General features: G+C 39.1%; 1 protein-coding gene across 1 annotated transcript in view; it reads left to right on the top strand.

Moving 5' to 3' along the window:
- LOC147361956 (ATP-binding cassette sub-family C member 4-like) overlaps positions 1 to 17,745 on the top strand; it is a 221,063-nt gene that overhangs the window by 189,343 nt on the left and 13,975 nt on the right. Inside the window, exons 27-30 of the mRNA XM_086328633.1 lie at positions 3,514 to 3,669; positions 8,860 to 8,949; positions 15,498 to 15,670; positions 16,112 to 16,217. Of these exons, the coding sequence (XP_086184759.1) occupies positions 3,514 to 3,669; positions 8,860 to 8,949; positions 15,498 to 15,670; positions 16,112 to 16,217 (525 nt within the window). The remainder of the gene's footprint in view (positions 1 to 3,513; positions 3,670 to 8,859; positions 8,950 to 15,497; positions 15,671 to 16,111; positions 16,218 to 17,745) is intronic.

Raw genomic sequence — 17,745 nt, 5'->3', positions numbered from 1 at the left:
TCTTTTAGCAATAAAGTATTGGAAATTAAGGTATGTACTATTACCTTATATAATGCTATTGTACCTCATTAGACTACAATATAGTATAAACATAACTTTTATTTGCATAGAGAAACAAAAAATTCATATATCTTGCTTTATTTTGATATTCACATTGTTGAGGTAGTCTGGAGCCAAATACAAAATATCTTTGAGGCCTGCTTGTACACAGAACAGATGAGCCATATATATACACACTACAACCTGCCTGCATGCAGAGAATGGCACATCTATATTATATGAATTAGGGATTAATGTAAGGTACAAAATGTCCTGATAAGCCTGTATGCAGATCAAGAAGCAACAGTTAGAACTGGACATGGAACAATGTACTGGTTCAAAAGTGGGAAAGAAGTACTTCAAGGCTGTATATTGTTACCCTGCTTATTCAACTTACATGCAGAGTACAGCATGCAAAATGCTGGGCTGGATGAAGCTCAAGGTGGAATCAAGATTGCCAGGAGAAATATCAGTAACCTCAGATATGCAGATGATATCACCCGAATGGCAGAAAGCAAAGAGGAACTAAAGAACCTCTTGATGAAGGTGAAAGAGGAGAGTGCAAAAAGCTGGCTTAAAATTCAGCATGCAGAAAGCTAAGATCATTGCCTCTGGTTTCATCGCTTCATGGCAAATAGATGGGAAAACAATGGAAACAGTGATAGACTTTATTTTCTTATGCTCCAAATCACTGTGGGCGATGACTGCAACTGTGAAATTAGAAGATGCTTGTTCCTTGGAAGGAAAGCTATGACAAACGTAGACAACAAATTAAAAAGCAGAGACATTATTTTGCCAACAGAGGTCCATCTAGTCAAAGCTATGCTTTTTCCAGTAGTCATGTATGGATGTAAGAGTTGGGCCATAAACAGTGTGGGCGCTGAAGAACTGATGCTTTTGAACTGTTGTGCTGGAGAAGGCTCTTGAGAGTCCCTCAGACAGCAAGGCGATCAAACCAGTCAATCCTAAAGGAAATCAACCCTGAATAATCATTGGAAGAACTGATGCTGAAGCTGAATCTCCAATATTTTGGCCACCTGATGTGAAGAGCCATTTCATTGGAAAAGACCCTGATGCTGGGAAAGATTGAAGGCAGGAAGAGAAGGAGATGGCAGAGGATGAAATGATTGGGTGACATCACCAATTCAATGGACATGAATTTGAGCAAGCTCCAGGAGATAGTGAAGGACAGGGAAACCTGGCATGCTGCAGTCCATGGGGTCTCAAATAGTCAGACATGACTGAATGATTGAACAACAATAAAATGTCTTATAGTCATTGTATTACCTTTATAAGATAATAAAATTAGGTAAACCCACTTTTCTTATGTTTAATCTCTATAAAGATAAATTCATTTTTGAAATGCCATGATTTATTTGACAGACTAAGATTTGAAACTTTAGAAGTATTCAAATCAGAAAACATGAAACATTCCAAGCATTCTGATTATATTGCTCAGAAAGATTTAGTAGTTCTTTTTTAAAGTCATGAGTTTTAAAACTTAAAGCATATCTTACACTATCATCAATTCCAGATTTTAAATATAGATGAAATAATCTCTTGGAAAGCTTCCTTCAGAGAATTTGCAGTTGGGCTTCCCCAGTGGCTCAGAAGGTAAAGAATCTGTCTGCAATGTAGGAGACCTGGGATCCATCCATGGGTCAGGAAGATCCCCTTGAGTAGGAAACGGCAACCCACTCCAGTACTCTTGCCTGGAGAATTCCATGGACAGAGGAGCCTGGCAGTCTACAGTCCAGGGGGTCGCAAAGGGTTGGACACAAGTGATTAATACTTTTTTTCACTTAAAAATTCATTGGTAAAAAAGGCCAGTTTCTGCATATATATTTGAATGCAGTTTTATTCCTCACCAGCATTTTACATGGGAGAAGGAAATGGCAACTCACTCCAGTATTCTTGCCTGGAGAATCCCATGGACAGAGGAGCCTGGCAGGCGACAGTCCATGGGGTCGGCAAGAGTTGGACACGACTCAGTGACTAAACCACCAGCCACCAGCATTTTACCTACTCTGTACTGATTCTTGAATCTTACTGTTAGTGCGTTTAATTTCTCTCTGCTCTGGTTTTAGTAAATAGACTGACACCTGACATGTGTTTTTCCAAGGTTCAGTTGTTAAGTATTAATTTATTAATAAAATGCCTTTTGACCTACTCCAATGAAAGGTCCCATGTAAATAGCAAACATTATTTATATCATTGTTGATCTCATTATGGAAATTTTGTCTACTGGCCTCTTTCAAGACTGAGACCTGCATTTTATATTTGAAGATGTTTCCTTTCAAGATAGAATATGATTAAGATATTTAATATCAGGAAGTGATTTCATTTTTCTACCGAAGAATAATTCCTCTTAAATAAATAACACAGAAAGTGAGCACTTGTTTGGGTTAACACTCTGTCTTGACTTGTCGACATCTCTGTAAAATTACCCATGGTCAATACTCAAGGTCAAATTATCCAGGGAGTAGGAATCAAACTAATTTAAAAGCTGACTTCTTATGGACCACTTAGGAGACTGCTAGTTTTTCACTGCAGGCAGATTATTTTTCAGGTCTTTTTCCTTCACTTGTGAATGTTAGTTACACACACACACACACTGCATACACATATATGTCTCCCCCTTTAACATACCACATAATGATCAGTTCAGTTCAGGCACTCAGTCGTGTGTGACTCTTTGCGACCCCATGGACTGCAGCACGCCAGGCCTCCCTGTCCATCACCAACTCCCAGAGTTTACTCAGACTCATGTGCATTGAGTCAGTGATGCCATCCAACCATCTCATCCTGTTATCCCCTTCTGCTCCTTATATGATAATTATAGAAAACAAACAATTTTCAGCATATTAAACATTTATTCAGGGAAATCTGAATAAAATTGCCTGACATTTTTAGAAGGCATGAAAATCACTATAGTTTATGTTGTGTATTCTTAGGATGATGGTGATCTTAATCAGGGACATTTGTGAATTTCTGTCATTTTTGGTTGCCACAATTTGGGGGTTGCATCTGGTGTCTAGTGGGTTCATGGCTACTGTCAATCATCATACAATATACAGGACAGGCCCCTGAGCCTCAACAATGAATTATCTGGTCCAAAATCCCAGCAGGGCCATGCTTGAGAAACTTATGAAGTTGCTCGGTCATCTCTGACTCTTTGTGACCCCATGGACTGTAGCCCACCAGGCTCCTCGGACCATGGGATTCACCAGGCAAGAATACTGAAGTGGGTTGCCATGGCCTTCTCCAGGGGATCTTCCTGACCCAGGGATTGAACCTGGGTCTTCTGCACTGCAGCCAGACACTTTACCGTCTGAGCCACCAGGGAAGCCCTGGGAAACTTATAGACTACTCTTTATATATAATAGAACCTTAAAAATTCGTCTTCAACAATCAGGGTTCTCCTGTGTTTTGTGTATCCTGTTAATTCTTCATCCCCCCTGGGTCTCTTTACAGTATGGCATCGTGGGAAGAACAGGAGCTGGAAAAAGTTCCCTCGTTGCTGCCCTTTTTCGATTGTCAGAACCTGAAGGTGGCATTTATATTGATGGAATCTTGACAACACATATTGGACTGCACGATTTAAGGAAGAAATTGTCAGTTGCACTTCAGGTACGCACAGCAGAGCACTCTCACATGTTCTTTGTATGAGGCGTCTAAGTTTAAGTGCTTTTAATTTGATTGTTTTTTTCAAATTAAGTGAATGAGTTGATCCTTTTTTTTCCCCGGTAGAGCATGTTTTTAGCAGCAGGTATTTTCAATAGACACTTTCATCAGATACCAGGTGTTTTTTTTTTTGTTGTTGTTGTTCATTTGTTAGTTTTGTGTGCATGTGATTTAATAACTTACTGAGATAGATTTCTTGACTCAGACTTCCTTAGTTTCCACAATTTTATTCACTGATAATCACATAATTCTGAGAACAGAAGGATAAATTGTTTAGCGCTGGAGAGGTTCCTATAGGGAAACATGAATTTTGTTAATAAGTGTCTTACAGATGTAACTTTGTTGTGGGAAACCAGGACATCTTTTAAAAAGTGATATCTCCTTGGATAACTTTCTGTGAAATTGTGGGGCTTTGAGAATTATAGGATATTTAGATGCTTTGGGGAGACTTTGACAATTTAGCCATTAATGAATAATTTTCACCAGGGAGGCAATACAGAATAGTGAGGAAGAGCAGGGGACTCAGAATTCTGTCTCTATGTACCTTGGTTTTCTCTGTCTTACAAGGCAGATAACAGTATCACCCCCTCAATCTGTTGTGAGGATAAAATAGGTCAATGAGTGTGAAGTGTTTCATGTAGACCCATATGTGCCTGCTGTGATGGTGGAGTGTTGAGTTGGCCATCTCTTCCTGGGCTCTGATTCTGTTCTCTTTTCTTCTTCTTTGTAAAGTAGTGTAACTTTCAGGGAGAGTTTGGAGACTGGATTATATGCATGGTAGACACTGCTGTCATTCCTGTGGTTCATTCATTCAACATAATTCTGTGATATTTACTGAGAGATTACTATCCTCCAGGTATATAGCCAAGCGCAACCTTGATCCTGTGTCCTCATCTATCATCCTGCCCTCTGCTTTGACAGACCTGCTGATTAAAAAAAAATGAGTTTTTATTTATATACTTAGCAATCATCTGCCTATCAAAGGAAGCTCAGAAAAATACCCTCTTGAGATGAGAAACAGAGAGGAGATGAGACAGAATGAGCCAGGCAAATGTGCTTCCTGGAATGTGGGTGTAATGTGTCCTGAAATACCTGTTATCAGGAAGCATGTACAACATGGCACCCAAAGGACGGTGAATGTGGACTTGGGGACAGCTGTTGCTACCTGCCCATGACCTTGAAAATACCTGGGATTACTCTAAGTAATTTTTAAATCAAGATAGTTTTTTCAGACTCTAGTGAAATGCCACCTCACACCCCTTAAGATGTCTGCTATCAAAGAAAAGAGAGAGAAAAAAATAAAGTTACTAGGTTTGGCAAGGATGTAGAGAAATTAGAACCCATGTTTATTGCTGATAGGAATGTAAAATAGTGCAACCACTACGGAAACAACTTGTTGGTTGCTCAGAAAAGTTAATGATGGAAATATCATATGACCTAGCAATTCTACATTAGAATATAAACCCAAAAGAATTGGAAGAAAGGTCTTGAAGAGATACTGGGACATGCATGTTATAGCAGAATTCTCAACAGCAAAAAGGTGGAGGCACCCAAGGGCCCATTGACAGATGAATCAACAATCAAAACGTGGTGTGCATACATACAGTAGAATATTACTCAGCCTTAATAAAGAAGAAAATTCTGACACATGCTACAGCACAGATGAACCTTGAAAACATTAAGTGAAATAAGTAATTTACAAAGGACAAATACTGTATGATTCTACTAATAGGAGTTACCTAGAGTAGTAAATTCATGGATACAGGATATAGAATGGTGGGTACCAGGAGTGGTCAGGAGAGGGGAGTTGTTTAATGGGCACAGAGTTTCAGTTCTTCAAGATGAAAGGAGATCTACAGCTGGATGGTGGTGATGGCTGTACAACAATGTGAATGTATTTAACACCACTGAAGTGTGCACTTAAAGTGGCTAATCTAGCAAATTTATGTGTGCTGCTGCTGCTGCTGCTAAGTCGCTTCAGTCGTGTCCAACTCTGTGCAACCCCATAGATGGCCTCCTACCAGGCTCCTCTGTCCCTGGGATTCTCCAGGCAAGAACACTGGAGTGGGTTGCCATTTCCTTCTGCAATGCATGAAAGTGAACAGTGAAAGTGAAGCCGTTCAGTCATGTCCGATTCTTAGCGACCTCATGAACTGCAGCCTACCAGGCTCCTCTGTCCATGGGATTTTCCAGGCAAGAGTACTGGAGTGGGGTGCCATTGCCTTCTCCAAAATTTATGTATATTTTATCACAATTGAAAAATATTTTTCCAAAGGTATCCCTTTCAGAAAAACTGGATAGTCCCCATATTTAAAGATTTCCTCTGGCTATTAGATTTATGACTTATGGTTACAGTAGAAAATAAATGAGCTTAAATTCCCAAGTTTTATGCTTTGATGGTACTCATCTCTGAAATGGCCATGTGAGATTAGTTAGTAGAAATAAAGGGCATGTCTGTAAAGTCCTTTCATATCCTTGGATATAAAGCTTTTCCCCCATTTTTCCTACCATCCCACTTGAAAGGACTCCCCAAACCATAGCAAGAGTGAATAAGCATAGAACAAAGCCAGAAGATACTACTCCTATTGCTCTGTCCCTCATTTGGAAATATCAGTTTAGAAATGGGTTTATGCACTTGTATGTCATGGGTTGATATGTGTCAGGAGAAGATACTCAAAATCTTATCCCTCCCCAACCAAGAGCCCTTTGTCTTTACAGTGTCTTGCTAGCTGCAGAGGTGGAGAAAGCCTGTTAGTTTGGTTACTGGAATTTACTTGTCTAAGTGCAAAAACTTACATTCCTCTCCCCCACAAATGAGTAGGAAGCATTGATGCTTGTGTCCCAACACCCCAATTTAGGGAATTTAGGAAGCTGAGAGCAGACTCTGTGGAGGGGGAGCCCAGTGCTGTTTCTTTGAGTTGCCTCTCTTAGGTGAGCCAGGCCCACACCATCTTCCTTGGATCCCTGGTCCCTGTGATCCTGGAAGCAGCAGAGAGCTTCCATGGTGGTCTCTCTTCCTCCCAGGCTCATCCCCGTCACTGCTGACCCTGCATGAACAGGTCAGAACTGGGGAAGATGTGATGATAACAAGGACCTGAGTAGGAGCAGAGACAGGGGAGTGGGGACATAGACCATCAGTCATGGGGGGAACTTTCAAAGATGAATACTGTGTTATTAAGAAGGTACTCCTCAACTTCTGTTCAAAATTTCAGGAATAAGCAAAAATGAAAGTTCTTCTTAAATAATTTTCTTAAACACAACAGGTAGCTGAAGTATGTGTGTTCTTTATGCTTAGGATCTGAAGTAGTTAAATATGTCCCCCAGAAAGACCACCGGTCGAGATTATATGCAGGGAGTAGCCTGCTTACTTGAAAGAACCTAGAAAATGGAGGGAAGGAAGAAGAATATTGGGGACCAGCCTCCCCTCGCCTGGCTATGTCGCTTGTGTAAACCCCATGGAGACATGCAGAAGATACCTGCATGTGGGAATCTTAAGGTTGATAATTACAAGAAGTAACAAGTTTTTATAAAAATCTGAAGTAGAATGATGGTTAGTCCCCTGACAAGGAATGCTTACCATTGTTTAGATGGTTGTTTAGTCTTTGATCCTAAATTCAAGTTTTAAGGGAGACCTTAAATTTGTGTTTTGAGTTTTTTCAGTTCAGTTCAGTATTCATTCTGAAATATTGTATGACTAGTGATTTTCAGTGCTTTGGAGGCATATTGGTTACTTAATCAACTTTGTGCGAATAAATCTCCCTTTATAATGTCTTTTTAATTGTGGATTTGCTCAGATATCTCTTTTTTGGTGGCACATCCTGAGTTTTCTGTATTCTTTCCTCTCTCACCAGGCTTAAAACTTAGACCATATTGAAAGAAGGTTTGGAAGGCTTCCTGAGTATCATTCTTCCTTATGATTAGGGGAAAGAAATGTCTGTCTATCTTCATCTTTCCTCTCAGGCTTTTGTGAAGTGAGGAGGAAAGTCCAGCCCCAAGGCTGATTTGAACGTGTGATTCAGAGCAGTTCCGGGCACTTGTGGAAGAGTCAGTTCTCCTCTTGTTCCCACACGAGTGCATTCCCTTGTTCTGCCCCCTTCACTGAAAGGAGCTTATTGGGCTCTTCACTGCTATCCATATTCTTATGACCTAGGTTACTAGAGCCTTCCAGAAGAAAATGTAAATGGCCTACATGAGCTTATGTACAGGATTCTCTCTCTCTCTTTTTTTTTTAATTTTATTTTTAAACTTTACATAATTGTATTAGTTTTGCCAAATATCAAAATGAATCTTGAAGCCAAGAGGACACATATATTTCCAGAGTAATTTACTTATGGCTCCTCCTGAAGCAGATGGATAGGAAGAACTATTTAAATTAAAGTATCATGACACAGGTCAAGGTGGGTTTCAGGTCCTCCTGGCCTTGCAGTTAGTAACTGCAAGTTCTAGGTTCTGTGAGGTTCTGTGAGGCAGGTTATCCTGACACACAGGTGAGAGAACGTGGGGACCAGCTGACGCCAACATCAGAGGTGATCTCTCCATGGACAGAGGTGCTGCAGACCCCAGGAGCTTACGTTCCCCTTGCACATGTGGGGATGTTCGTTTCACACATGTGGAGAGATTCCAGACCCTAGAAGACAGTCTGACCAATGGAGAAAATAGCCTAGTTTATTCTTCAGTGCTAATGTGTAAATGTTTAGTGGTTTGCTTTGAGACACAAACCTCTACTAATCATGCTGTTGGTATTTCCCAGTCATACCAGCATTGACAGTTAATTTATGTAGATCTTAATGTTAAGTTTCTCATGTTTGTGTGAGTGTTTAAGCAGATATTTATTAGCAGGGTGGTATTAAAAAAAAATCAAATCTTCCTTTGTCTTCAATTTTTTCCTTACAATGAAAAAACTTCTTCAACATTTTCTTCTGTTAGTGTTCAGTAGTCCAAATGATATTTTGTAGCACACTTTGTACAATGGAAAATTATTTTAGAGATGCTTTTTTGTAATCATACATTTGCAACTATGTTATTAATAATTAATGAATTTAGATGTTTCTGCATTTTAATTTTGACATTCTGTACACATTAGAATAAAATGAAAACAGGTTAAGGTAATAACATTCACTATTTTGGGGTATTTAGGAACCTGTTTTATTCACTGGAACAATGAGGGAAAATCTGGATCCCTTTAATGAGCATACGGATAATGAACTGTGGAATGCCTTAGAAGAGGTAATTTATTAATAGTAACTGTAATTAACTTGTTAGCATCTGTATATGTGTGTTTACATTTAGAGCTTTGCAGATAATTAAGGGGAGTGTGTCAGTTTCAGTGACTTGGTAATAGGAAAACACTGATGACATGGGTGCACTTAAAATGTGTGTATTGATGATGATGAAAATCAACAATATAATGTGACATGTTTTCATTTTAGCTATTTTCCTAGAACCCTGAACAAATAGACACATTATCTTGTCCTTAGCAGAGTACTTATATCAGATCAGATCAGATCAGTCGCTCAGTCGTGTCTGACTCTTTGGGACCCCATGAATCACAGCACACCAGGCCTCCCTGTCCATCACCAACTCCCGGAGTTCACTCAGACTCATGTCCATCGAGTCAGTGATGCCATCCAGTCATCTCATCCTCTGTCGTCCCCTTCTCCTTTGCCCCCAATCCCTCCCAGCATCAGAGTCTTTTCCAATGAGTCAACACTTCGCATGAGGGATCAAATTCTACTAGTGACCTAGTGAATTAATTACTCCATTACACTCCAATATTCATTTTATTCCTCTGGTCTTGGGAAACATCTCCTAAGTGGAGACAATAGTAGTTTTTTTCTTATTAACTAAAAGATATAAACAAGATCATACTAATAAAATGTAGAAGTTTCATAGGAAAGTGTTTATAAAGGTCAATTATATAGTCGGAATTAATGATGATTATTTATTGGCAATTATGTCATTTTAATGCTGTAGCATGAATGCAGATAACAGAACCCTGGAACATCTGCTCAGTTTTTACATGGGAGGTTCATTTCTAGAGAATTTTCTGTTATTTGTGTCATGTTTTTGCTTGCTCCACTTCTTTGAATTTCCTCACCCTTGCATGAAAAAAATTTTGACTATTAAGTTGCTGTCAGTTTATATTTTAATACAAATCATTTTGTGTATTTGCACTAGTTTTATAAATCAATTCTACTGTTGGAAGAAACCCTAGACTTCTAAGCCATAGACAGATTTCTAATTTCTCCTAGGACCTAGCTCAGTCTTTTGATTTTAAAAAGTAAGAATGAGTATTCCTATGCATTAACGATGAAAGATTAGAAAGAGAAATTGAGAAAGCAGTCTCTTTACCATTGCAACAAAAACAATAAAATACCTAGGAATAAACCTACCTAAGGAGGCAAAAGACCTGTACCCATAAAACTATAAGATACTGACAAAAGATATCAAAGATGATGCAAAACAGATGGAGGGATATACCATGTTCTTGGATTGGAAGAAACAATATTGTGAAAATGACTATACTACCTAAAGAATCTTCAGATTAAATACAATCCCTGTCAAATTATCAATGGCATTTTTCATAGAATTAGAGCCAAAAAATTTACAGTTTTAATGGAAACACAAAAGACCCCAAGTTGCCAAAGCAGTTTTAAGAAAGAAAAACGAAGCTGGAGAAATTAGGTTCCCTGACTTCAGAATATATCACTGAGTTGGCCAAAAATTTGTTACATAAGATTTTATGGAAAAACTTAAACGAACTTTTTGGCTAGTTCAATACAGATCTAGAGTAATCACGATGGTGTGGCACTGGCACAAAAACAGAAATATAGATCAATGGAACAGGCTAGAGAGTCCAGAGATGAACTCACACACCTGTGGTCAGCTAATCTGTGACAAACAAGGCAGGAATATACGATGGAGAAGAGGTGGTCTCTTCAGTAAGTGATGCTGGGAAAACTGGACAGCTATGTGTAAAAGAAGAAAATTAGAACACTCCTTAATACTGTATGCAAAAATAAACTCAAAGTGGATTGAAAACCTAAATGTAAGACCAGATACTATAAGACTCTTAGAGGAAAACACAGGGAAAACATTCTACATAAATAACTACTAAATGTTTGATTGATCTTTTCATTTCAGAGAAGTGTGGCATATTTTTAAAAATCTTTTCTGTTTGTTTGTTTGTTGTTTCACAAATCTGAGAGATTGATTGTTCATGTTGGTTTGAATTGGTATGTTTGTCATTTAGTGTCACCCTTCCATGGAAGCTCTGAAATCTGTAATATACAGATGAGCCTTGACTGTGAGCAGGCAGATTTGGAGGTATGACCGTTTCTAGTCAGTAATTCTGGTTTCTGAAGGATATTACCACTGAGTCTTTAAACACCCACCCTGCTTTTCAGCAACATGTGGATTTTGTTTTCTTAAATTAGGTTGATTGCTTCACCTTCTCCTGCCTGAAAAGCAGTGCACCTCTGATTTCATTTAAATTTGTGAGTCTTTGCTTCACCTTCAACATCAGTCCTTCCAGAGAATATTCAGGGTTGATTTCCTTTAAGATTGACCAGTTTGATCCCTTGTTTCCAAGGGACTCTCAATAGTGTTCTCCAGTACCACAGTTCAGAAGCATCAATTCTTCAGCGCTCTCTTATTGTCCAGCTTTCACATCTGTACATGACTACTGGAAAGACCATAGGTTTGATTATATGGACCTTTGTCAGCAAAGTGATATCTTTGCTTTTTAACACACTGTCTAGTTTTGTCATAGCTTTCCTGCCCAGAAGCAATCATCTTCTAATTTCAAGGCTATAGTCACCATCTGCACTGACTTAAGAGTCCAAGAAGAGGAAATCTATCACTGCTTCTAAATTTTCCCCTTTATTTGCCATGAAATGGTGGGACTAGATGCCATGATCTTAGTTTTCTTAATGTTGAGTTTTAAGCCAGCTTTTTCACTCTCCTCCTTCACCCTCATCAAGAGGTATCACTAACTCAATGAAGTCAGTTTTTAAGTGAACCAAAAACCCTAGTTATTAATTTGTAAATGATGCCTAACTGGATATGTGAACCCAAACTCACAGAGTTAAACTGAGAATTAGTAGGAGGAAACCACTGTTTTCCTCTTTATGAGGAAAGGAAAAGATGGCATAAAAACATTTAAGGTCCTCTAGTTCTGTTTCTTCTTCCTCTGCAGAGATGGACACTCAGGAGGAAGACATTCCTATGGATGCTGCCTGTCTCATTTTGTTATTTTTCTAAATATGCCTAAAGTACATTTTTCACGTACTGAAAACTTTCCAACTTACTGTAAACTGATAAAAGTTCATCAGAAATTAGTGCTATTGGGGAGCTAAAAAGCAAAGGCAGCTCCAAAAATATAACATGAGTAGTGCCTGAAGATGAAGCACTGTATCATTCAGAGGTTAAAAGGTCATAGTAGATAAATCTCTGGAAGTGAATCGTTGATGTGTTGCTTCCATTAAAAAGCAAAAATGAAACACCTTAGATACTGGGATTTGGAATTAAGAGTAGAGTATGGGGGCTTCCACAGTTGCTAAGTGATGAAGAGTCTGTGTGCAATGGAGGAGAAGTGGGATTGATCCCTGAGTTGGGAAGATTCCCTGGAGGAGGAAATGGTAACCGACTCCAATATTCTTGCATGGGAAATCCCATGGACAGAGGAACCTGGCAGGCTACAGTCCATAAGGCCCACGACTTAGCAACTAAACAATAACAAAAATGTCCTGTCAAAACTGGGAAGAAATAGTACAGGTAAATGTCTGACATTGATAGTGTCTCTGTTAGGACACAAGCGTGTCTCATCACACAGGAAACAAAGATACAGAAACCTGGGCATCAGCAGCCTGTGCATAAGGAACCACGTGGTTCAGTCCTTGCTGTGGAGACAGGTCACATGTCCATTTCCCGGGGCCTTGTGTTAGGTAAACTTCCTTTACTGCTGGCCCTGCTCTGGTAAAAGCTCTTCCCCATCTGTTGATTGCATTTCAGTGTCTCCTTCTGAGCCACACCAGATTTTCTTCTTGAAAAGTAAGAAAGTTCCACAAAATGTGGAAACCACCTGACCTCTGTGTTCCCCTCCTGTGAGGGGTGACAGCACCTACTACACAGAGTGCACACAGCGATGATGGAGACAGGATGCCTTAAAGTCCAGTTTATTATTCTTCAGTTTTGCTATATTCTATTATTTTCCCAAGCTCAAAAACAATCTGAAGTATTCTATATTGAGATGTATAGTTTTGAATAGTAGTTATTTGTTCTATTTTCCTTAAATTATAACTTTTTCAGTGCTTTCCTTTATTTAAAGTGTGATATGATATCTTGGAGCCAGTTAATTGTTATAAGAATATATCCTTTTTACAATTACACTTAATAAGAAAACAGTGATATATATAAATCAATTATCCATATGAATTTAGTTTCTATGGTATATTTTATTTTTTTAATATAAATTTATTTATTTTAATTGGAGGTTAATTACTTTCTAATTTACAGAAACAGATAAGTCACACAATTACAGTCACTTATGCCTTCATTCATGTTGTTGCTGTTTGTCACGTCTGACTCTTCTGCAACCTCATGAAGCCTGCCATGCTCCTCTGTCCATAGGATTTCTCAGTCAAGTATACTGGAGTGGGTTGCGATTTCCTTAGCCAGGGAATCTCACCCAGGATCAAACCCAAGTCTCCTGTTTGGCAGGTGGATTCTTTACCACTGAGTCACCGGGGAAGCCCACCTTCATCTAGCCAACAAATATCTACTGAGAGCTTGTTAGGCAATGTTGCAGGTTCTGGGGCTGTCACAGTCATCAAGAGACAAAATGTCTGTCCTTCTGGAGCTTAAATTCTCCTGAAGAAGTTGAAAAGCAGGCCGATGCATATGTAACGAAATCTCAGTGCTGATACATGCAAAGTAGAAAAGTGAAGCAGAACTTGAGGAGGGGCTAGCCGATAGCATTATTAATAATGGACAATATATATATTGATCTGTTACAAATTCTGCATGTACTGACTCATTTAATATTCTTAACAATGTTAGGAGGCGCACACCTTTATAATTATGGTATCATAGTCTTAGAGTTTAGGAAGCTAAGATAGAAGGTTCAGGAACTTGCCCAGTTGGTACAGCCAGGCAAGACTTAATCCCCAGACTGCCTGGCTTCAAGTCTCGAATTTATTTTTGTTTGGCTGCAAAAAAAAAAAAAAAAAAAAAGTCAACAAAAGAACCTAAAATGCCGTGCTTTGGTGCAATCTCCAAAATGACAGAATGATCTCAGTTCATTTCTAAGGGAAACCATTCAGTATCACAGTAATCCAGGTCTATGCACCACCCTAATCGTAGAAAGTGAAGAGGAACTAAAGAACCTGTTGATAAAAGTGAAAGAGGGGTGTGAAAAAGCTGGCTTAAAACTCAACATTCAAGAAGCTGAGATCATGGCATCCTATCTCATCACTTCATTGCAATAGATGGGGAAATAGTGGAAACAATGACAGACTTTATTTCCAAAATCATTGCAGATGGTGACTGCAGCCATGAAATTAAAAGATGCTTGCTCCTGGGAAGAGGAGCTATAACAAACCTAGACAGAATATTAAAAAGCTGAGACATGACTTTGCCTACAAAGTCCATGTAGTCAAACTTATGGTTTTCCCAGTAGTCATGTACCAATGTGAGAGTTGGACCACAAAGAAGGCTGAGCGCTGAAGAACTGATGCTTTAGAACTGTGGTTCTGGAGAAGATTGTTGAGAGTCCTTTGGACAGCAAGGAGATCAAACCAGTCAATCCTAAAGGAAATCAACCCAAATTTTCCTTGGAAGGACTGATGATGGAGCTGAAGCTCCAGTACTTTGGCTACCTGGTGTGAAGAGATGACTCATTAGAAAAGACCCTGATGCTGGGAAAGATGGAAGGCAGGTGGAGAAGGGTATGAAAGAGGACAAGATGGTTGGATGGCATCATCAACTTAATGGACATGAGTTTGAGCAAACTCCAAGCAATAGTGAATGACTAGGAACACTGGTTTGCTGCTGTCCATGGGGTTGCAAAGTGTTGGGCATGACTCAGCAACTGGACGACAATAACCTGTATCCATATACTGGGGGAAATAAGATGTTGTGTTTTCTTTTTCATGTGTTTTCATTCACAAACAATCCATTTAAGACACTGAAGAAAATGCACTTGACTGGTCCACTATTTGTAGGATTAAACTTGGGAAAGAACCATCATCAGAATGGGCTCCAGGATTACTAATGTATAAGTGGCAGTTTGCTATTGCTGGAACTTGCATATATTAAACTTTAGAAAATAGTAAAGGGCCAATAAGCTTATATCTTCAGAGAACCAGATTTTCTGTAAAATTTTTGAAAACTTTTCTCTAGTGTACAAATTCTTATGCAAAATGTACTTTAGGAAGCTTGACTCAACCATAAAGATCCTTTTAACTTTTCTGTTTCAATCATATTGGGAGAAATAGCTTCACTTTTTGAGAAACTTCCTTAACTAACCCCTGGGGGGGTGGGTGGTTTGGTGGATGTCCTGTGGTGGGAAAGGGGGACACTGAGATCTTTTTGTCCTGAGTTGACTCCACAATCTTTCTCAGTGAACACTCATTGGAAGGAGCTCTCCCCATCACCTGGCTGTACATGTAAGATACGTAAGAAGTCCTGAGGATGTCAAAGCTCTAATGTCTAAAAGGCATGTCTACTTCAGTAGCAGTTTGCTTAGAAAAATGTCATTCTTTCTGTATCCACAGGTACAACTCAAAGAATCCGTCGAAGGTCTTCCTGCTAAAATGAATACTGAATTAGCAGAATCTGGATTGAACTTGAGTGCTGGTCAGAAACAACTGGTGTGCCTTGCCAGGGCTCTTCTCAGGAAGAATCAGATATTGATTCTTGACAAAGCCACATCATACGTGGATCCAAGGTGTGGAGCTGAGCCCCAGGAAATCTTAAACTGACTTGTAAATGTGGTAAATGGAAAATGTTTAGTGAATCTTAGAAATGTTTCTAAGTGCTCGCTTGGCCTCATGGATATCTGTTGATAATATTAATTCCAGAAAATAAACATAAAAACCAACACATGTTATATGGTGTTAATATTGTTATGAAGCACCCTAAGAAAGCTGAATTCCTAAATCCAGCTCCTGATAGTTTCAAGCAATTTTGAGGGAAGACTAATTTTCCATCATTTTATGAAAAATAGTAAATTTCTAAGTAGACTTTTTATACTTAGTTTTTTAGGAACAAGACTATATGTTAAAGTATTGATTTAAAAAAAACATTGTAAAAATATCATAGGATATTTTTAAGTCTTAAGTCTGCTTTTCCTGTCTTTACTGAATTAAATCAACTTCTTTGTTTCTAGAACTGATGAGCTCATACAAAAAAGAATTCGTGAGAGATTTGCCCAGTGCACTGTGCTGACCATTGCACACAGGTTGAGCAACATTATTGACTGTGAATGGATAATGGTAAGACCCTCTCCATTTTAGTTGCTTCCATTTATGTTCAATTTTCAGTGTATCCTTCTGTGTAAAATTTGATAGAAACCTCCATTAATTTTTCTCTTAGTTTCTTCTCTCATTCCTGAAAATTACTCAAGTACTTAACTATACTTTTAGAATGCACTATTAAGTAATATATCCAATAATCTTATATTTTCATATTAAAAGTTTATTTGAATTGTCATTTTTTTATGATGGCCAACCATTAAAATATTCCAAACCCAAGTTATAGCTCCATATTTTAGTGGGGTAGAACTCAGTCATTTTCACTGTGTCAGTTGTTTCAGCATTTTTTGATTCCCTTATAAAAAAAATTAGCCTCTAGTTTAGACTGCCAGGAGGTTTATGACTAAAGTTGTAGATTTTCTCAGGAGTCCATGAGAAGAAAAGGCCTAGTGAGAAAAACAGCATTTATTACATAGGGATTAGAGGGCTAGAAAAGTGAAACACTGGGGTAATGATTTTAGAAAGCAGCTACCATATCCTAGGACAGATCTCCAGACCTGAGAACTCAGAAAAGAGGCCCTAAGGAATTGATACTCAGACCTCCAAGAAGTCACTGCCTGGTTGCTGGTCATATTTGTGAGGGGGCAAGATGGGACTGGTTCTCCAGGTGCTAATAGCTGGGGGCTGAGTCAGGTCCCAGTGCTGAGGTGACGCTATCAAGTAGAACATTAGCGGTGTTTCCCACCTTCAGTCTCCCTCTAGTGTCCCCTACTGGCAACCTAACAAAGGCCACCTGGCAAAATAGTCTGAACTGCTGCAGTGACTTGCAGAGACCCAGCTTCTGCATCACAGATGAGAGTTTGGAAAGAAAGGCAAATCAGGGATGAGAGACTAATTAAACAACCAGCGAGTTTCTTACACAATAGCTCTGTTCTGCACACATGGCAAGCTCCAGGCTTTGGTCTCTGGATATCTGTCTAGTATATTCCTTCCAGGTTTGGTTGGCTCTTTCTATCCTTAGTAATTTAATATTTCCTTCCTTAGCTTCATTTCCTTCCTCCATCTATTCCTTTTCTCTCTCTTTTTCATTTTCTATCTTTCTTTGTCCTTTTCCTCTGTTGCTTGCTCAGTTTCAATACATGTTAGGATGTGCCTTTATAAAACAAGAAAAGCATTCTTCAAAGGATAAACTTTGGCAGCAAATAATCTCAAGGAATGCAAGATACTTTGAGGTATTTTGATGGTCCATACTGTCATGTGAGTGTATGTTCCTTGGTTCTTTGTCTCATCACAACAAAGATTTGGAGCAACGGACATTAAAGCCCTTGGCACATCACAGCTCTCGGGTCTTGGACAAACCGTGTTACAGCTCTTAGGCAAATCAGTGTTACAGCTCCATTTTATTTAGAAGATAGCAGGAGAATCCAAGACTCGAAGAGAAGACAGTGGAGGAGTGCGTAGGGAGGGAGAGAGAGACAGTGCACACACGAGAGAGCTAGAGCGTGTGCGTAGGGAGGGAGAGAGAGAGAGAGTGCCCGCGAGTGCGCAC

The sequence above is a fragment of the Bos grunniens genome, chromosome 12, assembly GCF_055505025.1.
Source record: "Bos grunniens cultivar Pamir isolate PY7600 chromosome 12, Bosgru_T2T1.0, whole genome shotgun sequence".
Classification (NCBI taxonomy): Eukaryota; Metazoa; Chordata; class Mammalia; order Artiodactyla; family Bovidae; genus Bos; species Bos grunniens.
Note: the sequence above shows the minus strand (reverse complement) of the source record. Positions and strands in the feature narration are given on the sequence as shown.